The sequence below is a fragment of the Myzus persicae genome, unplaced genomic scaffold (assembly GCF_001856785.1).
Source record: "Myzus persicae strain clone G006 unplaced genomic scaffold, MPER_G0061.0, whole genome shotgun sequence".
Taxonomy (NCBI): Eukaryota; Metazoa; Arthropoda; class Insecta; order Hemiptera; family Aphididae; genus Myzus; species Myzus persicae.
The window spans coordinates 358,464-383,414 of record NW_019102258.1 but is presented as its reverse complement, the minus strand read 5'-3'; the positions used below and the strand labels follow the sequence as shown (position 1 = coordinate 383,414).

Genomic DNA, 24,951 nt, shown 5'->3' with positions numbered 1-24,951 from the left:
GTAGAAATAATGTGTCTGGTCTCTCTGATGGAGAGCCCTTATATACTAGACAAACAGTCAGATTACATGGCCTTTCACAAGGTGGTCCCACTTAAGTATTCGCAACAGTTCTTTTATCAACTTTTCCTTGTGACACTTATTAATAGTAATTAATATATCATGCCACGTATGCCGTGTGCAATACTGTCTTAATAATATATTCGTGTGTGGTCCCTCTTACCTTGGCTATCTCAACATATCTACCTATATAAATGATTTATTTAATGCCCTTATTTTAATTAATACAACTAATGGTTCAGTCTGCGATTGGTGGAAACCATTATAATTTCAAGGGGGACTAACATATTTAACATCAATGTGAGCATTGAGGGTATTCAAGCCCGGATTAAGATAATTTTCAGCCCGGGGCCAAATAATAATTATATATCCATTATCCATATATTATAAAAAATGTACTATACCCCCCAGAGGCCCACTACTGATCGTCATCAGCTGTGGGCCCGGGCCTATGCCCCCTCCCCCTTAATCTGAGCTTTGGGGGCATAAATCCCAAACAACTAAAAACCTGCCTGTGTTTTTAACCTAACCAACCCCTGCATTTTTGCTTATTGTTTGTTCGATACTTAATATATCAACCTGATTTTTTATCAACTTCATAATGTTTCGAAATAATTGGCAACGATCCGGTTAATATTTTTGAGAGAATAGACATATTAATCAAAATAAAACAATAGCAACAATTAGGTAATAACAATTATTAGAAATCGGTATATTTACACGGCTCTAAAGATATAAGTTTCGTATACATATTATAAACATTGATAATATTTTTTTATTTCAAAATAAATATTTTAATTTTGAATTTGAAACTAACCGTTATCAAACCGTAAAAACCATTTGATAACTTTTGACGAGACGACGTTGAAATATATTTATATATTATATAATATGCTTATAAATATAAGTGTATTATAGAGCAGTGGTTGTCAACCTTTTTTTGTCCGTGGTACCCTTGGGTGTTCTATAAAAATCCCGGAGCACCCCACACGCTATAATATGTGTAGATGCTTTATACTTTCAATGATTTGGCGGTACATCTAAAGTCAGTTCACTGTAGCCGATTGTGAACCACTGCTATAAAGTATATTATAGCCTATCACTTCAGATATTACCTCAAGATGCATTTTGAAGAGGCTGACCAGTGAACCATCCTCGGCGGTGACGTTCAAACTGTTTGCGAATTCTGCCAAATCTATCGGTTGAGACTCTCGATTCTGAAACAACAGCATGTTCTTGACCAGAGCCGAGTCCTCGATCTTAATTCGAGTCAATCTGTAAATTGCAGAAGTACAACAGATAAGACAAATATGTACCTTACCGACAAGTGACGTTGTAAAAAATATTGCAAGACCGTGACGATGACGTGAAGAGATTTTTTTATTATTAGCACGATGACAGCAGCCATCGCTGTGCAGTGTGCCAGATCACGTTATTATTATTATTATTTATTATTATTACTACGCAAACTAAAACGGAACCTTTCAATATGACTAATAATATTATTATATATATATAGTTTTGCTGCTGTAAACATTTATCACCGTGTGATGATGATTCACGTGTCATCACGCCAACGAGTGTCGCCATATTAAAATAATAATTATATTATATTACTATGCAATTATATATTAATATAGCTATAACTGCAATTAACAGTGTTATGACGACTGTCTATCTGCACTAATAATACTCTCACCCTAGCCGACTTCTAAGTCTTTCGACGGTGATCAGATTCGAGGTCATCGGCAGACCCAGTTGACCAGCTTTCACGGCCACTCGACAGTCGTCATACGTGTAGTCCGCTGTAGGAACAGCCAGTGCCCTGAAACAATACGAACAAAACGATCGGTGAAGACAACTCTAGAAAGAAAATAATACTTAAAAGAGATCACATCATAATATACGTAATATATTGATTGGTAATTTAACACAATCATCGCGTGTAACGAATAGCAAAATAATACTTGTAGCCACAGATAATGTTTCAATTTTTAAGAGCGAGGCTAGAATTTAGCCTTAAATACCATCCAAAAAAATTAACGAGGACTTGAAAAAAGTTTCCTCGCCTAGCTCAGTTTAAGATCACCACATTTTATAAGAATAAGTTTTTCTCCAAAGTTAAATATATAGTTTAAATTATTTTATACAACTGTAGATTAGATTTAGATACATATTTATAATAAAATAAAACAGCCAACGAGCCAAATTATATTATTGTACACGAATACATAAATATTAAATTTAAATACTCAATAACATTCAATGTTATGACGTATAAACTGAAGAAATATATTATCGGGTGAACAAAATTTCCTTTGATATTTGGCATAAAATGCTGGGAGGTATATATATCCTATAGAAATATATTATAGGTAGGTACCGTGGTTAAATAAATTTCCTAGATTAGGTATTCGTACGAAGAACTATACTCCTAGGATATTTTTACTCCACTGGTATATAATTTAACAGGGGGTAGGTAATAAATATCCTAGGCAATTTTTATCAGATGTACTATTAACCTAGGAAAATCGTACCCCCGGGGGTATGAATATATCCGGTGTAACATATGATATCATACAATTTAATATTAATACTTAATATATTGTATGGTGTATGCGTACTTGGCCATCACGTTACGAACGCCTTCGGCGAACGCTTTTGGATTCTGTTTTTCGTATTCGCTGGGCACGTACACCGGCAGAAATTCCACTTCCACCGTTGTAGTCGGCTGTGTCATAGTCAACCACAAGAGTTTCAATCTAAACACGATACAGGGACGTAATATAATACACATGTCGAGAACATGGTAATTCTATAGTCTTATAATATTTAAATATAGTGTGTCTCCCTTACGCTCCAGGACCGTCCCACGTCCAGGTGACGGTGTCCAGTTTGTTAGGGTACCGCAACAGGACCGGTTGAACAGGCACTGCCGGATAGAAGGCACCCGGCTTGAACGTTATCAAGCACGATCGGTTCGTACAAGTGCCTTCCGGGAATATTAGGATCTAGAAAAGGATTAGACAAGTTCTTAATAGGTTAAAGTAGTCACTAACATGTTATCCATATGCATTTACAGATAACAGACCCTCTATAAGACGGAAATCTCTTTACAACGGAACAAAGCAGTTTCGTATGACTTAAATCACGTATATTTTACATCTCCCTACAATGGAAACTCATTAATAACCGAAAATCAGTTAAATTTAGTAAAAACTGTTTACAGACCGTATAGCAAAATCGTATTTAATACCTATTTTGATTTTTTTTTATGCGTATATTTCAATACACTAAAATAACTTTATTTCAAACGTCTGCTAATCTATTCGCGAAGGTCGATCATTATTAATTAATCGAGGAATGAGGATACATGCAACAGATAAGTCGCATAATATATTTATATTATATACAAATCATAAAAATGAATTGTATATTTTTATACCAGTACGCAGATATGGAATTATTTCGATGGAAAAGTATTTTACCTGAGGCCAGTCTAGGTCGGATTTTACACGGCGAATTATCTCCTGTATTGTGTTGTGTCTCGATTCTGGGTCGTCTCTTCGTACGTACACGGGCTGCGTGAAGTTTATTACTCCTGTAGGACAGTAAAAAATGATATGAGCAAAACTTTGCAACATATTTTGCTGGTATACGCGGATTTTTTTTCACCCGACTTTGTAATAAATAGATATCTTATTACGTCTGTGAGAAGAGTACTTACGCGAGTATCAGAGCGTTAAAAAGTATAGGTATACAATACACTATAGCCAGTATACTATATTATTATATTATTATATGGAAGTTATATTATCTACAAAAAATACAAACACACTCACACACGCAAATATTAATAATCTATTACGGATGACTACTTTGTATCTACTGCAATATATATGCACATGCATTGTCGTCGTATTTGTCATAAAATACTTTGTAACGTGTGAATAACAAGTTTACGACTGGAAACTACTTTTAACTTTGCAGCTTTGTTATAAGAACACAATTATTCTGTGTCTCTCTTTCGATAATTTATTTTCACGATTATATTTTGTTTTTAACGAGTAATTTTTAAATGATTGTTTATGTTATAGATTGTATTGCGTTGACACGTACTTCCGACCCAAGGGTTAAGTCCATCCTCGATCCTCGAGATGATAGAAGGGAAACCAGTCACGTAACTTATACAAGAGTCAAGGAACGTGGAATGAGGAGCAATGACCAGTAAGGGGGCCTCCTGACGAGAAGCTTTCACCCCCTTAATAACCATGTTCATGCCACCTGCTAAGTAAGCGGAACGGCCCACAAAACAAATCCAACGACGGATATAACTATAAAAAAAAAATAAAAAATGTTAAAATTAAAATAAGCAAACAAAAATCACACTCACACTAAACAATTACATATTATTAATATCACATATAACACTACCTAGCTATATCTACTGCAGTCTACGTATACTGTATAGGTAGTTTAATCTAACCGTTTCAACAATTATTGTTTTTTACGTAGAAAAAATATTATTATTAATTCATACATATAGCATCTAATAAGTTTTGCTTAAATTGAAAAAAAGGTAGGTATCACAGTTTTTAAACAAAAACTATAGTAAGCTGAACACTAAGATAGACGCCGAAATAGACACGGTATAGGATACGAGTATTTTAAACATATAGCAATTTGGGTAGGTACTAAAACAATGGATAGGAAATAACGATAAAATAAATTATGTGGGTAACCATAGGTACTTTTACTTTTTGATCTGTCTAATTCATGCGAAAATTAAATAATTAGTTCCACTTAATTATTATTAACTATAATATTTAATACGAACGAAAACTTCATGCAAACTTAATTTAATAACTTATTCACTAATAATTTGGAAAAATTTTGCAAGCATTTATTAATCAAGAAACTTAATAATAAATAATAAATATTGTTATCGTAAGGTCCTGCCGAAAGATTAAAGTATAATTTATAGTGGATTCATGTTCATATCAGCCCGTCAATATGTAAATTATACCCCGATTCCCGAGTTCTCGACACAATGACAATCAAATATATAACAATATATTATACTGATGACAAGATGAGCATTTTTAAATATAATAGAAAGTTATTACAAATCAATTTTCTCAGTATAATCGTGTACATTATTATTATGCAAGTTTCCCGCACCAAAATATTTGCCTTTAAAAAGTTACTGTAATTTTAACAAACTACTTTAAATGAGTATTAGACACAGGCATACAGCATAGTTATAAGCATACACACGAAAAAACATGGCCATGTAACGTAAAATTAATTTAAGATAGTAACATGACCAGTAGAGGGTGAGGGACCAAAATTATTTTTAAACTACCCCTGGAAATTTAGTTTTAGTTTTCATACTTTAATAATTTATTTAATAAGCCGATATACCTTGTGTAATATTATCTGGCCCACGATTATTGAAGGTTATAAATTTTAAAAATGAAATTGGGGCAGTCTCTCTGCTGAAGCATAGTAGAGATATCGACTCTTCATTGAATAAATCATTGTAATAATGGATGTGTTAAATTTTAATTCGACGATAAATCATCGCATACGAAAAACAATTCCGAGAAGAGACGGTTGTCAGCCTATTATTCTAAGGATAATATAATATTTATGATATATTAATATTGCTATAAGTAATTTATTTTTCTATTTGCCAAAAATAAATATCATATAACCTAAGTCCAGTATTATAATTATTATAATGTTATTTCATAAAATATAACTAGCTGTTATTAACCAACGAATGGTGTGAATAGGTCAATGTTATACCTAACTTAAAACCAATCTTAACATTTTGTATCTTAAAAATATACGCAGTGATGAAAAATGTGTTTATTTTTTGTTAAAATATCAAATGTCGTCAACATTTTGAAATCAATAACACGTAAAAAAATGTTTGCTACTTTACTCTAATCGTTTTTAATACTCGTTTAGGTGTTGACAAAAACAAAAATATAATAACAAAAAAATAAAAATAAATCACATAATATTGATCGTTTTACTCTAATGTAATTATTTTTTTAAAACATTTTTAGAACCAAAGTAACAAGATTTTTAAAGAAATAATTTATTTTCAAGGATTTACCATTTTGTTTGTTGAAAAAATTTAAATTCTAAAGAAGGCATTTTTCAGAGCAAAGGGGGATTATTCTCTTTTGCCCTCCTCCCCCTTCCCCCGAAATATATACACCACTGGTATTATAGGACAAGATCCGTTATTGTTACAATGTCGTCTGTGCATGCGTATTAATATCACTGTATATCTTTTAGTGCCCAGATTTTCGATTTGTTGTCGATGACCGATATAAAATATTAATTGATGTCACGCTGTGTCAAATCTTAAATCCAAATAGTTAACAGGTTTCTATCAATTTATTAATATTATATTATAACGTTGTGTGTGATAACGACGCTTTTCTCGATATTTCGTGTCAGAAAAAACACGACCGTAATGACGTCGTAATTGAACCTTATTATTACAATGCATCGACGTGGACATGGTTTTTGTGAGAATTATTAGTGTGAAAATGTTTCTCGTCAATTCTAACGATAAGTGCGTGTGTTCACGTTAAACTCTCACGCTCGAGAGTCGAGCTGGTGGCCGTAATTTGAACGCGGTTTTCAAAGCACCCAAACTAAGTATATTTACCGATATAGTTCCGTAAATAATGCAGCGAGCCTCAAAAAACGGATAGCACGCGATCCGAGGCGACAGCCCCCGCGACATTAAACAATCGCATGCAATAAGTGTAATATTTATATTATTCAATCGGACGGACATGACACCCGTCGCAATGGTTGTGTGGGAACCTATAATAATGTATATAATATATATTAGATAATGACGTCGAGTTTGTTCCTGTCTCGATGTATCGTATTGCGATTGAATCACGCGAGTCGCCCACGTCACACATAAACATAAACACTATACAATAATATGTAATATTGTACATATTATTGTACAGTGAGAGCGAGTAGGACGGAAATATTAAAAATTCGTATATTTTGTGCTATCAAATATCAATGGAAAGCTGTAGTATTCGTGTAAAAATAATAAAAGCATCCACTGGGACACTCAGGACACAACTGTTATTCGACGGTACCTACACGAAAGTTTTTGAAATTCAATTCTTTAGTAGCTTGTACATAGGTTAAAGTGGGCCAAAAAATACAAGTATTTCTAGAATCGATTATAAAATACAAATTTAATGTTTATATTTTTACAATGTTTTCAGAGATGCTAAATTTTATTTCGAGTACATTTATTTAAAATATGATGTCTGAAATGCAAAGTTTGATATTTATTATTATCTTAAGTTAAGAATTAAGTTGAATTAAGGTTGTAATATCAACTATTTTCGCAAGTACCTAAATTTTAAAATGTTGTTGGATTAAAAGTATTGATTCGTAATACTAAATTATAAGAAATTGATTTGATAATACACAATTTCAAAAAAAATGAATAAACCTTCATATAGGTAGGTACCTACCAAGGTTATTTTCATACCTACATAAGAGAAAGTCAATTTTGTATAGTTTATACCATAAGCTTCCGACGCTAATGGCTTGTAGTGTCTGTTTTTTTATCGGGTATCTATTTTCAGACGTTTTTTTATATTTTTCAAGTTGTATAAAAATGAAATGCTAGATATACCTACTTTTCACGTTTTAAAAATACTTGATAACAATACTTTTGTTTGCCCTGCACCTAAATTTGTATTTCACACCTCTATGCGATACTACGATTACATCAGTGGCATTTCGTGTACACCGATGTGACACTGTACATATAGTATTATTACACGTTGCTTACTTGTATAATATTATACTAGAGTATTAGTCAGACTTCTAAATTCAGAGGATCATTGTACAATAACGGTCTTAAGATGCATATACATTCATACTTTGCCCGTCCCATAGTTGGCAAGGCTTGACGCATAATACTATATTATAATATTATCGCACGTGAATTCTAACCGAATTAGTATTATAGGTTTATGGTCTATTGTGTTCATTAGTTATACAATAGTATCGGCAATGTTCCCAAATGCCAGTCTTGGAATTAAATGCAGACGGACGTACCACGTGCCGGTCGTGCCGTGCAGCGCGCAAGTATGAATTCTAACTACTGCACTATAACTACACTACATCTATATACATATTACATATTATTATACATTTACAAGTACAGCATCAATGTATGTGTTACAAAATTAACACACACACACACACCCATTGATACATACATACTAATATAACTTGTATAGTTCTGTGACTCGGGTCTAATATAACCAGTTCCGGAGTAAGAAACGAAAACCTTAGTAAGAAATACATCAACTTCGATAAATCCAATTTTTCTCTAGCTAGTTTATTATTTAACAAGAGTAATGATTTCTAAGGGCCGATTTACATATTACACAGTGTAACATACGGACGGGTATAATTTTAAATATTGATAGAAATAGAATTGCGGGTATTGTTTATAATGTTTAAACTTCATCCGCCGTACCACAACTGCCGAAAATTGTGGTGAAAAGTTTATTAGTTCGGGGCCTTTTATTATTGGACCCGAGACACGGACTGCGGTTGGCGGTTATAGCCTTATAGGTGAATAATATACATATTTTACGCATACATAGTCACAAGGGATGGACGCAGGAGTGCATGCGCAACGGGTAAAGTATAACGAAGTGTTATATTGTTATAACTGGGTATGGGCGTGAACTCAACTCGTTATGAAATCGTAAAAACAGTTAGCTAAATCGATTTGCATGCTATAGACATCAATCAGCATTGGCTAGAATATGGGTCACCAATTAATACTTTTAAAGGGACACATGAGGAATCTAAAAATTGTTCATCGACCATCAAATTGCAGATGTTGATAAAAAAAAACAATGAACAAAAATGATCAATTATAACGCTGGAGCGTATAATATTAACAGTTTTTACTTATTTTGTAAAATTACACAAAAAAATAAAATCACGACATATTAAAATATAGCCCATGGTGATTATAGCATGCAATTCAGATGCACCAAATTTTGTCAAGTATTAGTCAAGTTTTTTTTTTAAACCTTAGATTAAAACGAATCGGCGTGCCACCCAGGCCCAATCATACAATCGACTATTATATGTATTATACTATTATACAACAACAAAGTCACACGGTGCAGACGATAATATAATATATTATAAAGAGGATAGATCGTCGCGTACTTCCTACGATCGGTATGAACGAGTTCTCTTCCTTAGCTACGATGGTTGGACCGCCCGTGACGACGGCCGCCAGCCCGTCGTAAAAGGACGAGTGGGGAGCAACGGCCAGCACGGGTGCCTGTTGCCGCGTGGCCTGTTCGCCGACAGTCCTGACCCGATGGAAACCAACCGCCCCGAACATAAGCCGGACGACCACGTACACCGCACGTCTGACGCAGCTAAAAACGCAATTAAAAGCCCAACACCACGTACATGTGAAGCGTGCATCATAAACAATATGTATATAAAGTATAATTATAAGTTATAACCATTGAGTACATATTGTATATAATATATTAAATATACTCAAAGGTATAACTATATCTACAGGCCACAATAATGATATTATTGTATGTTTTACTATATATTTTACTACTACTACCCCCCCCCCACACCCACACACACACACAGATCACTATCCAACCTAAACCGAGCTAACTTCGTTAGATTCGTAAGAGGAGGGGAGTAAAAACGTCACTCCTGATCAAAAATGCAATTGAAGTTAATATATATATATCACTGCATAAACGATGATATCATTATTATTATACTACCTACCTGCACCTATGTATTTCATTTTTGTTAAAGTGTTCGAATGTAATATGTATTTAAATATATTTTTTTTTATTCAAAAACAATTTCGCTTACATCATACATTTGACTATTTGAGATGAAGTATTCAAGTATTCTGAATATAATTATTTTTGTACTTTTTATTTTCGTAAACAATTCCCAACACAAGTAATAATTATTATTTGAATGTATGAAAAAAAAAGTTGTAAATGGATTATTATATACTTCGATATTTTATTCCCAACTCAAAAAACGTCAGCGTTCAATAGGGCATTTCGCAAAATAAAAAATGTGTAAACATTATTTGCAATATATTTAATGTTAAACTGAATAATTGTTCTTTTATAACATACAATTATGCACCCATAATGAGTAAAATATAAAATGTCAACTACCTATATTTGTATTGCACTATTGAGTACTGCACCAAGGTTGCCCGAACACTAAAATATTATTAAAATCAAAACTAGGTCTATATTCAGAAATAATTTAGATTGAATGTTATACTGGCCCGGTTATTAATAAAATAAAATCATGAACTTTTACGAACATTTAAAATATTTATTTAAAAATGTCACGAAAACATTTTTTTTTAATTATTTGTCCACAAGTACAACTAATTATAATGTTATATGTTATACCTGACAGAATGTAAAATGCACTTTTATAATGTGATACAAAATATGAACATATGATATGGGCCATGCAGTGTAAGATATTTACAGCATACCTTGGTAAAAAATAGAAATAGATCTATTGATTTTGTTATATTGACTTCAAAAAAAGATAAAATATTTCAATTTGTTAGAACAAATTTATTTTTTTAAATCATATAGCGTTTACCACATACAATAGTAATATTAATTAATAATAATTTTAAAATCGTATTAATACTGCTGTTTAGTACCTACCTCAAACGTTGGTCTTGGACTGAACCCAACATAAACATAGTTAAATTAAAGATTGCAATTATTTTTAAATGTTAAGCATAAGATTAGATATAATTTGAATTTATGAGGTTTTTTTATAGTCGACAAGAAATAGTGTAAGAAAGTTTCAATAGAATTAATTTAATAGATTAATTCATTTTTTTTAAACTATCATCCCTTTTAAACTATCAAGGATGTACCTACTATTATAATTTATAATAATAATACCAACATTCTTTAAACATTTTTATTTATGTATATTATATGTGTGATAAATACAAAGCATAAAATAACATTATTTTATGTATATATAATACGTAGTACATATAGACATAAACATACATATTTGAACGAAATGTATGGCACAAATGAACACAAAAATAGTATATTGCAGAAAGCTTTTAAGCATGGACAATCGACATTAATAATAAAATATATGAATAATGTATACTCATAACATGCAATTATCAAATATCCACCTTTCTATTGTTGTTCTATAACGATTTAAATTCTGAAATTCTTTCACAGAAACAAAAACTAAAGTGCCTATTATATATCGAATCAATAATAATAATCATAATTTATTTCGATCAAACAAATTGATTGATTATTGCTACCGTAAATATTTATGAAATATCGTGTTTATGTAAGGTATAAATAATACTAATCGACGTTTCAGTGCAAAAAAATCTATTTAAATTTTTAAATATATTTAATATCGGTTGATTATGCCTTAATAGTTAACTGGAATCTATAATGCAGTTCATATAATAAATTACAGAGCAACAATAGAAATTATATAATCCATTATTGATAGCAATATTGATAATCTTATGACTACTTGCATTAATAATTATAATCTATGATTGTATATATTTCGATTTATCATATATATATATACTGTATTATAAAATAAAACGTGTATTCAAAACCATTTTTAAACACTGAGCCACAACCTGAAATGCATATTATATTATATAATATTCTATTGAATATTATTCTCCAGCGATAAATAAATAATATTCTTGACCGCAAGAAAAGTAAGAAAGGTAAGAACCTACTATTTTGAAATATCATATATTCATATGTTTTAAATTCAAAATGGATTTATTTTTGCACTTCCTGCATCTGTAGGTTTTTGTAGACAAAATAAAATTAAGAAATCATCATGATCTAGTTATTATTATCTTAAAAGATTTTGACAAAACGTAAATATTTTGTATCAATCATGTGAAACTTTTGATCATTATGATATTATTTAAGATATTTAAAATAACTGGTATTAATCTTGTTCAATGTATCTACATTAATAATGGGCGTTATTACTTATTATAGCCTAACGTGTCAAATTTCAAATAGCTAAAGGTAACAATAATATATTATTGACGAGTCACTGCGTATATACGTGAACATGTATAATAAACGTTCTAAATCGTAAACTCAATATGGTGAGGAGTGAATAGGTATTATTGTCTGTACTGTTATATATAGAAACATATGCCAATCAAAATATTGTACTAAAAAAAATAAGGTCGAAATAAGACGAAGGTCTCGGTTCAAATTAAAAATCGGTGTTCAGCTTATGTTGTTCGGGTTTGTACTTTATACCCCTTTAGGCTATGATCCATACTTGTATTAAATAGGTACGAAAAAAATGATTTTAATAACTGAAAAAGTGTGATAATTCATAGGTTTGATCAGTTTTCGGGAAACTTACCGTCTCCATCCGGTAAGTGGTCTCTCTGATAACTCGGTTTGACTAACACCAGTCAAACCAATAGTCGCTAACAGCCAAGCTATAAACAGCAAAACCAAAATGGCCACTATCCGTACAGGTAGAACAACTATGGTGAAAAATGCAGTCTGAAATTAAAAAAAAGCTCCGTTATTAAATAATAATGATGGTACATGTGTAAATTACTAATACGAGTAAAAATGCCTAATAAGAAAAGTACCTATGTCCTATACACGAGACACTACTTAACATATTTTATTTTAATTATGTATTATTCACTAATATTATAGTTCTCTATGTACCCATATAACAAATATGGATTGAGTAGGCTATACACAAATAATAACAATACTATTATAAATTATAAATTATAATACAAATAATAAAATATATGTGGGTAAAGCAGATAATAACTAACCTAACTATATGATAGACATTTTTAAACCAGATTATGGTGAACAAGTAGTACGAATTATACTTAAATGTTTTGCTTACTATATAGGTACCTATACATCAGTAATGGCCGATGGTAAGTCTTATTTCCGTCTAGGTTTATGTCAACTCATATATGTTCTAAGGCTTCAAATGCCACTAAATTATATTATAATCCTGCATAATATATGTCCAAGGTCCTATATCGGAAGTACTTACATGAAACATCATTAAGGAACGTTTGTGTGGTATAATGCTAATATCCTTGATAAGTTTGAAAGGTATAGAATTCATATTACAAAAAAGTAACAGAATATAGACAAGTAATTTTAATATAATAATACCTAAAATTAGTATAACCATTGATTAAATGTACACTATATTTTATCAATGGTATCTCTATTGCGAAAATTGGTTAGCTCAAAGTGGGGGCTCATCCCGAAACAGTTAGAATCTCTGCACTAGCTCTATGTTTTTCGGTGGCTGAATATGCATACCCAGGGTGTGGTAAATCAATACACACTAAACAAATTGATACGGCGTTAAATGAAACGGTAAGCATTATAACAGGATGCTTAAAGCCAAAACCAGTAGACAAACTATATCCCCTAGCAGGGATAGAGCCACCACCTATGCGTAAACACATTTCTAGTGATCACGGATGAAAGGCACCCGATGTATAATACACAAGTTGAAGGTTTCAAACTAAAATAAGTACTCTTACAAACGTTGTAATATAATTAATATATACAGTCGAGGCACAATAGCTCGAAAAACTTGACAACTCGATTTTATTTTTATTCCCCTTTAGGCTCAGTTAGGTTAAATTCGAGTTAAATACCTTGTATCTCTATTTTTTATCTAACTTTTAAAGTTATCACGATTTGGGTGTAATATAATTCATGGAGGTATCTTTCAATATAGCCACCGCATATTACAGTAATAAATTTATAGTATGAATTTTGACCTAACATAATGTAATATGTAAAATGTAAAATATAACAAACTATATTTAATAAAATACCAAGGAATAAATATGATAATATTATATAGATATATTCTGCGAAAGAAATATTCGTCACATCCATTCATCAATATATAAGTGCATTTTTATACATCACACCAATATATTTAATATTATGACATAAATTACTTATTTTTTAATCATATTTCTTATCGAACTACTTAAACCATATTATTATAACTAATATATTGATTTATATTAAAACAATTGTCCATAAATCATTATATGATAAATTATACGATGTACAGTAAAACTTTCTTGTAACGAACCCAGTGTAAGACGGAAATCTTACAGCAGAAAATAACAATCCCGTGTATCTTTACTCTATATATAACGAAAAAATCAGTTGGTACCAACCGATTCCGTTATAAAAAGGTTTTACAGTATAGTATGTATACAGGGCCGTATTTAGGGGGAGCAATGGGGGGGGACATTTGCCCCGGGAGGCCAAATATTGATCTATTTAGGGGGCGGCCGGGCCCCCCGCGGTAACTCGGTGCAGTATCAATAAATATTTTTTTTTTTTGGAAAGAATTTATATTATGACTCGACCCCCTTGTGAACTTAACAGTACAACGATAACAGGTAAGTGCTAGCGCCTAGCATAGAATATAATTCATATTATTTTAACATAACCACGGTTGTAGATAGACAACCATGACTTTAACATAAAGAATTATAGCTAAAAATGTGATAAGAAAAATCAAAAAAGTGGATCTATTTTTTGTTTGGGGGGAGTGTAAAATTATGGTTGACCCAGGGCATACAATTTCAAATACGACCCTGTATGTATAATAATAAGGTTTCAATACATTTAATGATATCATTCACATTTCAGATTATATAGGATAACATAACGCAATCTTCGCTTAAAAGTTTAAAGCACTCGGTATTGATAATATACATTATTTAGTGTTTATACCAATATTAAAATCGCGAACGAGTTAATTATTTGACAAGACAAACACTCGGTGCAACGACGTCCGGTATAAGTGAGTTGTAAGTGTACATGATATTTTACATAAACCTTCTATAATATACTTATAATGATTACATAATATATACATATTGAATATAATATACATAAGCAATATTATGCGCATATATGAAACCACATTAACAATGGATACTGTTATTGTGTTAGAATTATTATTATCGTACGAGCACCTGTGTAAGATAATACACCACTTCAATCGATTGTCTAAACTTTAACACGACAATGTATGTAATTTCTGTGTATGTTTATATCTACAGAGTACCTATACGAAATGTGTTTGTCAGGCTATCGGCATAAATTTCCACCACGTTTAAGGACAGACTAGGTAACTAGGACTATTTTGCGAGGGTGATGTCAGCTAGGTATATTTAATATTTGTAACACAGAGTAAAAAAAACAAACATTTATGCTTTCTTAATATTTATAATAATTCAATATTCATAAATATATATTATTTTTTATAATGATATGCATCTATGTACCATGCTTATGGTATACTATATCATCATAGTTCACTGGATATAATTTCAAACAGAAGAATCGAGGTACTAAAATCTTTAAATCTTTTTCACGAGACATAAAATGTTTATCTACCTATAATAAAAAATGCGTCCACAATGCTAAAGTTTACACATGTCCCAATTGATTTTTAATTTTTATTCTTCAACGATGAATATTTGACAGACTTAAAATATATGAGAACTACACATTGATACTCGCACATGACCTGTGTCTGTGGTGTGTGTAATGATGTTTATTGTGTATGTAATACGTACATCATCAAACGATTTATAGACTGAAGTTCGTATCAATGAAGTCGAAAGGTCCTATTGCCGGGAAGTTCGAAACGGTTACACACAATAATAGTATACAAATGTTATACATACGTATGTCCTATACAGTTATAAGTTATATATTATATACACCACAATGTTTGAGATCGATATAGACTTTAGAGTTGAAAATAATAATACATGCCACGCGAATGCAGTGAATACATTATGCTATATTTAGTATTAATATACATATATGTATATATTTAGCGTAGCTAGTAGGCGAGAAAACGTTACCCCATGAATCATATTATATACATATATGTTTTTTATAATATTTTTCAACCGTTGTACTATACACAGAATATTATATCGGTATACATAGTTATTGATTGTATATATATACATGTATAATAATGTGTGTAAGAACGTAAACGAAATGTAAATACCTACGAATTTAATAATTTTAGTCTTTATAGATATTTTACTAGCATACTAAGGTACTGTAAACAGTTTATTATTATACATTATTATACATATAATCATCCTAATTTCCGGTTCTATCTTCTATATACTAGACATCTAGTATTTTATACGAGATTAGGAATGTCTAAATTGACGTTACTCAAACTGAAACTATAAGCAATGGCTGTTTGAATTACGAAATGTTTTAAATAGATATTATATAGAATATAGAAGTGTCAACATATTTAATCGAATAGATGTCAATAAAACAATATATTGAAAACAATGATATACCTATCTAACCGCTATCATATAATATATTGACGGGGGTATAGGCCAAAGCTCAAAATATACCATCAAACATAATAGTTTTACAAAACTAATAATGGTATTACCCCCTACCGTACCACCCCACACAAAAAAAAATAACGGTATTGATAACCATGACAACTAAAGTCGAGACGGACACAAAAATATCAGGTATACCTTCTACACGGTATATTATAACCTAAAATGTTAAATAGGTACCTACTTGAATAGGCAAAAGACCAAAGCTCTATAGGTTTGTGTTAGTTCAAACACTTCAAACGCATACAATATACATTTTTACAAGTCACTCAGAGTGTTATAGAATTAGGTTTATGTACTTGAAAAGGGTACAAATAAAAACATAAAAATTAGCAATTAATGACAATTATACACATTACGTACAATAGATAAAGTACCTAATCAATATTTTGACAAACTAGTTAAAGTATCATATGTATTAAAACACAAGTTCATGTTTAATGAGTGTCAACCTGCATTTGAGTTAGATAATTCTATTCTAACATTTAACTTAAAATTGTTTTTTCGGTATTTTAATTATATTGATAAAAATTATAAGTCATAATTTATGATTATTCAACAGTTGTATGCACGCAAGAAACAAATAGTACCTAATCACCTAATGTGACTCATTAGTACAATTATTTTTTAATACTCGTTAACTATATCAAATTTAAACTTTATAGTTTTATTTTGATTATTATTTTAAATATTTACATAATATACAATATGTATATATCTTAGTATTTCAATGCGTTTATTTCTGAAAATTTGAGTTGAATTTTGTTTTTGCCTTTTAATCTGTACGAACATGTACCTATACTACTGATGTTTTTTTTTTGTTACCTATTATTCCTAAATTTTTTTTTTAAATTTTTTTGTTCCAATAAATAAATAAAATACTATTTTAATATAAAATTAGAATATTTTGTTGAAATATATATATTATATATTTTTTTTTAAACAGTAAATACAGTTATAATATTTTTACTTTAAGGTATAATTCTATAATCTATAGTACGTGTCTGTAAGAATTACAAAAATTAATACACATTTGAACATGATTTCTCGAGTATTGTTATCTCAATAGGATAAACATACTACACAATATAAGACACATGATGGATTTCTTCAAAATAAAACCTACGTATACATATTTACTTCCTATTCCCTATACTAATATCCATTAATTTTTTTACTAATAAAATAGGTAATTAAAGAGTAATGTTTAGATCTTATGACGTTATATAATTAATATTACAATAATTCGTGAATGCTTAATTTGTTTAATCCAGATCTCAGCCCTCCGACGTTTAAGCGCGTCTTTAATTATCTATGTAGCGTCAAAACTCCACCAGGATATAAATATAACAACCAAAACTTGTATAATCAAATAATAGAAAACAACACCACGACATATTTCGACTTCATCGTCAAAGTCCTAGTACTACGCACGCATATATTTATCATATACTAAATTGCACGCACACTGCGCTCGGAATAAATAATAACTAGTTGAGAAAATCGCTCTCCGCATTTATATATATTATACACTTCTGTAAATTACAACATGATGTATTTGCGATAGTATATAATACACTTCCGTAGAAATCAGAGTTACGTCACGGAATGATAACCACACACAAAAACTACCTGGTTGCTAAACTGCAGCGTGTACCTATGGCACCTATGGTAACTCTACATACGAGTAAAAATTCATCCTGGCTGTCATCCAGTAAAACTCCCATGACGTTTGTACGCCGATTTTGAAATTGCACACTACTACAGAACTACACTTAAATGTACATATTATATAGTATAACTGATTGACGTAAAACATAACGAACACTTTTTGTTTTAAATCCTGTAACGTAATAATAGTAAACGTATAATACTATCACCCGACAACCATATGATTATAGGTCCCCATTTAATATTAAGTGTAGTATATAATGAAAAACGTGTGTCTTTAAAGAAAGTTTTTTAACCGAATCCTTATGTACGCGTAATGACTGTATAATAACGGATGTTTACTTCCGCGGAATAAATAGATAGTGAAATAGGTAGGTGTGTTGTTGATACGCGACGATATTAACGGAAATGTACCTCATATAATTGCGTTGATGTAGTATAAGAATCAAAAAAATATGAATATGTATTTACTTATAGTGTGAACTATGAACGCGCAATAAAGAGTTCAGTTATATACAACAAATAAACTAAAATTATCACATTCGGTTTCGTAGAATATTAAATAGTAAATATTATGGTATCAAAATTCGAAATGGAAAAATCGTTACTACTACTACCTATTTTAGTAATTACAGCTATAGCCATTGTATCAAAAATGATGATTCAGCGAGTTTAAATTTCGCATAGAATTATAGAATTATTAGCATAGGGATAAGTGGTTACTGTTTCTTCAGTAGTTGTAAAAGGTATAGGTAGGTCGTAGGTATAATTAAAGTGAACGCAATATTCTCATGGGGTGCTGAACGCTAAACCCGTTCGTTGTCGTCGGGCTGTATTTTCTAATACCGGAGCATCAAGTTTGACTCGATCAAAAAAAGTTTTATTTTGTTGTTTTAGTAATTGTATAGGGCGATCAAAATATTTCTGCAAATTTAATTGTGTAAATATAAGGGCGAGTAAAATATTTAGGTACCAAAACCGATAATTTGAAAGAAATCGTTCTTATGGAACATGGAATAACATTTTATTTTACGAATTTAGCTCACTGGCGTTGCAATCGATTAGAACATCGCAAACCCCACAAAACAGCTGCAGGTTTAGGTAATTTATGTGTATGTTTATGAATTGTTGTAATATATTATGCATTTAACGATCAGCAAAGAGAAGTTTATACGAGAGCTCAGCAACTATGAGAAAACAATAATATAAAATATACGACACTAGGTACACATAATGTTTTATGCCAATTAATAACCATGTGTACAGACAATAATAACACGCGATACACCATACAATTAAATTACTCGTGGACGATATAATATAGTATGTATAAAATAATAAATAATATGTATTATGCTTGCAGTGGATTGTAATAAAATACATAATAATATTATTAGGCGTAAGCCCAAGTTACAAAAGAAAAGTGGTATACAATAACAAAATAATATATAATATTCTTAAACATATTTTATTCGCAAAGGTACACAGAAAAACAGTGAATGATCAATTGTATCGATATATAGTCACTATTAGTATAACTATCCACATTTAGTAAAAAATAAATGCAGTCTTAGCTATTAATTATAGTTAAATTAATTGTATAATTATATCATTATTATAAATATGTTCAATTAATTTGTATCCAATTGTTAGTTAAACTGTTGCTTTATTAAATTAATGACAACTACAGTGCACAATTATAATAACTACCATAATGCGTAACCGATTGTACAAAAGGTATTTTGAAGGTATAACTTGTAATGTATCGTACTTGTAATAGCACTGAATGTGCTGAAACATTTTAAAAATAATAAACGAAAAAAAAAAGTTATAACTGTGCTTACATGGTGTGTGGCTATCGGCCATCACTACACCCAAGCCTTAATTTTAGTAAAGTATCTATAACTACTATAAATTCAAATTTTTTTTAAAAATCTAAACATTTTTACCTTAAACTTGTCGTAGGTGGAAGTCAGCTCCAGATGGTGTACGAACGGGTTGAGCATGTCTTTAGACGCGATCATATCGCTGCCAATCAACAGTTTGGTCTCACTCATCTCTGCAACGGCGGCGGCAGCGAAGTTGGCCGTCGCGTCTCAATCTTCTTCTCCGCGATCCGGCAGGACTTTAATTCACCACGGGCTAATAACAACAATATAAACACGGAATAAAGACGAATAAGCAACGGAATAGTACACTTTTATACGATATTGTATAATGTATTGTATTGCTGCCGTAATACCGGCAATTCTAAGTGTGATTTATAAGATTATTAAGAGTTTGTGCTATAGGCATGAGTTTTCGTCGCGGAGGCGTGTGGGTAGAATAATTTACCAATATTTTCAGGAATAAATAATGATGATTTACCTATGTGTAATACTATGATATTATACAGCCTAATGTGGACGCGGAAAAATAGCGACGGAGGACAAGAATAGTGCGACTCGTTGACTATGATGTACCGTACACCAACGCGCGATTATCGACAATGTGCGGCGGACTGAGCGTCGTCGGGACATGTGCAACAGCGCGCGCTCGCAGCAACCATGCGTGAGCGACAATTGCAAAATGCGCGCGCGCGCTGGCCCGTTGTCTCCCCTCCGCACCCCCCCCGAGTAAAAACTTTTGGTCGAAACGATAACGGTCAGCGGTGGCGACTGTACAAGCCCTAACCTTCTCCCTGGCAATCCTCATCACCATCACCAAACACATCATATAGTACATATTTGTATATAGGTATAGGTGGTAGGTACCATATTAGGTATAGCTACTACTAAAATAATCGTTATACGATTTTTATTTTATTTCAACGTGAAACTAATGTTTATTAATATACCTATATAAATATATTATAGTGTTATATCTTATATATCGCATAAATATATCCTATTTCATCATAATTTATAACGTACAATGTACAAAGTCAAACGCCAACCCATACACGTAAAACGTAAATACATAAACATGTAATACAATATTTAATTTGAAAAACTCAATAATATTGAATATTAAAAAAAAAATTGAGTAGCACGATAATTGGGAGAGACTATTTTCAAGTTACTTAAGATCTCAAAATAAAACCGTCTTTAAGAACTACCATTTATGTGTTCAAAGTAAAATCCGTACAACTGTACCTACCTATAACTAGTAGACAATTTTCAGAGATGCCCGAATTTATCCTCAGAAAAAAATGTAAATTAATATTATATGCCTTGGTCCGTTAAAATTTTAAAACTAACAACAGAGAAGGGCAATTAAATAACGTTTAAGGTTTATCGACAAACATTTATCGGTTGTAAAACAATTAAATGTATAATATATTAATATATATTACACGTATCCTTTAAAATAACCATTTGATTGTTTTTTTAAAATAAACGAACAGACTGGACACATGAGCTACTGATTAATAATGACTACCTAGATGATATTACAAGTCATAATAATACGTAAACAAACCGTAATTATAACGCAGAGGCTAGAGAGCGAAAAGAGCTTTCGCTTTCTGCAATTTCAATGACCGCATAGAAATATAATAACAAGGTCCAAGTTTTATTTGGAGTTCCATAAAATATACACTAGAGTTTGATCGGAATGTGTATTTTCAACAATCTATAATACATTAATACACCTAACACCTATATGTTATGTAAAAATATAAAATGTTTTATTTTCTTCTCTTTGATAAATACGTATGTCCTAAATCTATATATATATCCCATACACAAAGGTTGTACAAGGTATGTATGTTAGATTTGTTAATGTATATACTAAGACGATAAGGCAAGATGTCCTCTCTCCTTAACTCTAGAATATCTACACAACATAACTACTTAGAAGTTAAAATAACACTCTCTTAGGCACATTTACTAATGACATCAAAACAAAAGTCTAAAAAATAAAACGCTTATTAACAAAGAATCATCAGACTAGTAAAATTATATTATAAATGTATTATTATTTATGTATTATCTTTTATAAAATAGTACCTAATTTATACATAAATAGGTTTGTCATTTTTTTGTAAATGTTTGATATAGGTTTTGATAAGTACAAGTTATCCCTTAAAAAAGTATGACATTATTTTGTTTTGTTTGATACATTGATACGTGTTTCATTGTTTTGTATTAAGTAATGTTTCTTAGAGGATCATTGGGTGTGGGGGAGGAGGCGAAACACCCCACTGTAATGATAGGTATAATACTAAGAAAACTAGGATACTTTTTTAAAAGGACCTAGAGTACCTCTACCACTTTTTCCCAAGTCAAACACTGATCATATAACTCATATAAGGCCTTGCCAAACTATGAACATTTGTCCTATATAATCCTTTCAGTCCGTTGCCTTATATAACAGATGCCGCATGGTATATGAAGAACACTGCAATCCATAATTCACAGCGATCTAAGAGCATCTATCATTACAACATTGCATGCATACAACTATACAAGTATTGTATACTTGTATGTACAATGTACATACAAAACTTACGGGGTATGCTATGTCATTAAATTTATTCATAGCATATACATTATACATATATATTATATGTATATACTTTAATCAAAAGAAGAACGCGTCGTCACACAGAATCTATAGTATTTATTTTATCCAACTGTCGTAGTATTGTCCGCGACGAGGCTGTGATCAATCGATCGACGGCTACATAATATCTTATGTGGGTCACGTAATTTTATATTATAAAGCCGATAACTGTACATCCCGTTGCACCTAAACACTTTTATAAATATAATACCACTGTTATTTCGGGACTGCGTACTACTTTGACAAACTATGCCCAAATGGCTAAATATCAAGTGATATACGTAAGATATAGTATGCACGTAAATAATATATTTTACGTGCAATGACTAATTATTATACCAGGACAATTTGAGAGATTTAAAACAAAATATAAAATACTAGAATGTAATCAAAAAGTCCAATCGACTAAAGAACAATAACAAAAAATCCAAAATATGTGTAAACTGGTAATTGATATGTATTAAAATATGCAAGGAATTTATTCTGCAGCCTGTGTCAATACTTTAAAGACATTTATGGAATTATTAATGTGGAAAATGTTAAATAAAATAGATGGGCTAAAATCCTAAAGAAAAAAATTAAACTAGGTAAGTATATTCTTAAACAATTTAAACTATATAAGTTTTTTTTCAAAAAACGATTGTGAGGAGCAGCAGTACATCTTAATATCAATTAAGAACGATGTAAAATGATTAGTTATGGCATAAACACTATTTACAAATTTAATTTTAAAATGGAAAATGAAACTATCACAGACGATTTTAATTATCTTCTTATATAATTGAAAAAATAATTAAATTTTAGACTTGACATAGAGGCACATGAGGGACTATAAATTATAAAAGCAAAGTGATAGAAATTCGTAAAGATTTCTTAGATCAATAAATATATCTTACGTTATAAAGTTCATATTTTATCCAAAAACTGTATAGGTATCAATAAGACATATAATATTCAAATTGGTATGTGCGAACATTTTATTAAAATAGAAAGATATTTAGGTACATATACGTACAAATTATGATAGATAATAGACTCTATTAGTAAATACTTAATGTACTTAAAATTAAATAATGTTCATAATATACTAGAGTTCCTATACCTACTATCAATATACGTTCTATATTTTGTATTTATAACGGATATATGATGGGGTAGGGTTCGTAGATCTAAGGTCTTAGCCGCGATTAGCTGTTGAAATACTTGCGTCTATTTATTTAAAGACGAAATCCAAAGTAAATATAGTACATAGAAGAGTTTGTCAAAGTTTTGAAAAATATAATTTTTTAGAAATTTTACTTGCGTTTTAAGTATAAATAAGTTTTGTTTTAAGTAACCAGAAAGTAATTTCTGACCAAGAACTGATCGGACTAGATACTTTCAAGTGATGCAATGTTGAAATTATAAATATTTATCTGATTTAAAGTTCCTACCCAATATCCATATATTAACGTATCACTTAATAACTGAACTATACATTTAGAGTTTATATTTACATAGTAAAGTTATAGGTACATATACACAAATAGATGAAACAAAACTTATCTAACTGTATTTAATTTTTTTCAGATTTATTGCAACTTTCTCATTAAACACAATCTTAAGTGAAAGTAAAGATACTTATTACCTATTTCTGTATATTATTCAAGGTATACGCCATAGAACAATATATATTTATCATAAGCATACGTGCAAAAACTGTATTATCCATGAACCCGATGTATTTCGCAATAATTATTTATGACACACGTACAATTGTTTTGACGTGCAGAATAATGACGATTCAAGTGCCAAATATATGATAATGTGACAAGCCAAAAAACAAGCGTTAAGTAATAAATTGAAAATTACTTACATAAACATAATACAACTAAAAACAAACTAAATATATTAAATAAGTTAAAAAACAAAAACAATAAACATCGCACTGTTTCGATAAGTAATCACTATCAACCTTTTAAAGATCCAAGTCTTGATAAAAAAATATTGATAATAACTTGTGCTATGGGAGGTTGTATAGCGCGTTATACAATCTCCCAGACATCGTAGAAAAATCCACAGGTTGTAACACCACAGAACAATAATAAGCAACAAGTGACTAT

General features: G+C 30.6%; 1 protein-coding gene across 5 annotated transcripts; it reads right to left on the bottom strand.

Annotated features, from left to right (window-relative positions):
- Window positions 1–18: 18 nt before the first annotated feature.
- Window positions 19–24,827, bottom strand: LOC111031664 (lysophosphatidylcholine acyltransferase). 5 transcript variants are annotated; one of them, XM_022311703.1, is made up of 9 exons: window positions 24,705–24,827; window positions 20,254–20,446; window positions 12,577–12,722; window positions 9,319–9,536; window positions 3,546–3,658; window positions 2,914–3,068; window positions 2,682–2,819; window positions 1,757–1,882; window positions 19–1,332 (listed from the first exon to the last, which is right to left on the bottom strand). In XM_022311703.1, exons 2-9 carry the CDS (start codon window positions 20,359–20,361, stop codon window positions 1,104–1,106), a joined length of 1,233 nt encoding a protein of 410 aa, XP_022167395.1. In that variant the 5' UTR covers window positions 20,362–20,446; window positions 24,705–24,827; the 3' UTR covers window positions 19–1,103. The 5 variants fall into 5 exon arrangements, with proteins under 5 accessions (XP_022167395.1, XP_022167399.1, XP_022167398.1 ...); XM_022311707.1 differs by lacking the exon at window positions 9,319–9,536 and adding an exon at window positions 4,177–4,391; XM_022311706.1 differs by lacking the exon at window positions 24,705–24,827 and adding an exon at window positions 24,603–24,693.
- Window positions 24,828–24,951: the final 124 nt, after the last annotated feature.

Coding starts and splice junctions, on each gene's coding strand:
- LOC111031664 (XM_022311703.1), bottom strand. CDS start 20,361: ATGAGTGAGACCAAACTGTTGATTGGCAGCGATATGATCGCGTCTAAA. Junction 2,820..2,913: donor ACGTGGGACGGTCCTGGAGC/GTAAGGGAGACA, acceptor TATCGTGTTTAG/ATTGAAACTCTTGTGGTTGA. Junction 1,333..1,756: donor AGACTTAGAAGTCGGCTAGG/GTGAGAGTATTA, acceptor TGCAATTTACAG/ATTGACTCGAATTAAGATCG.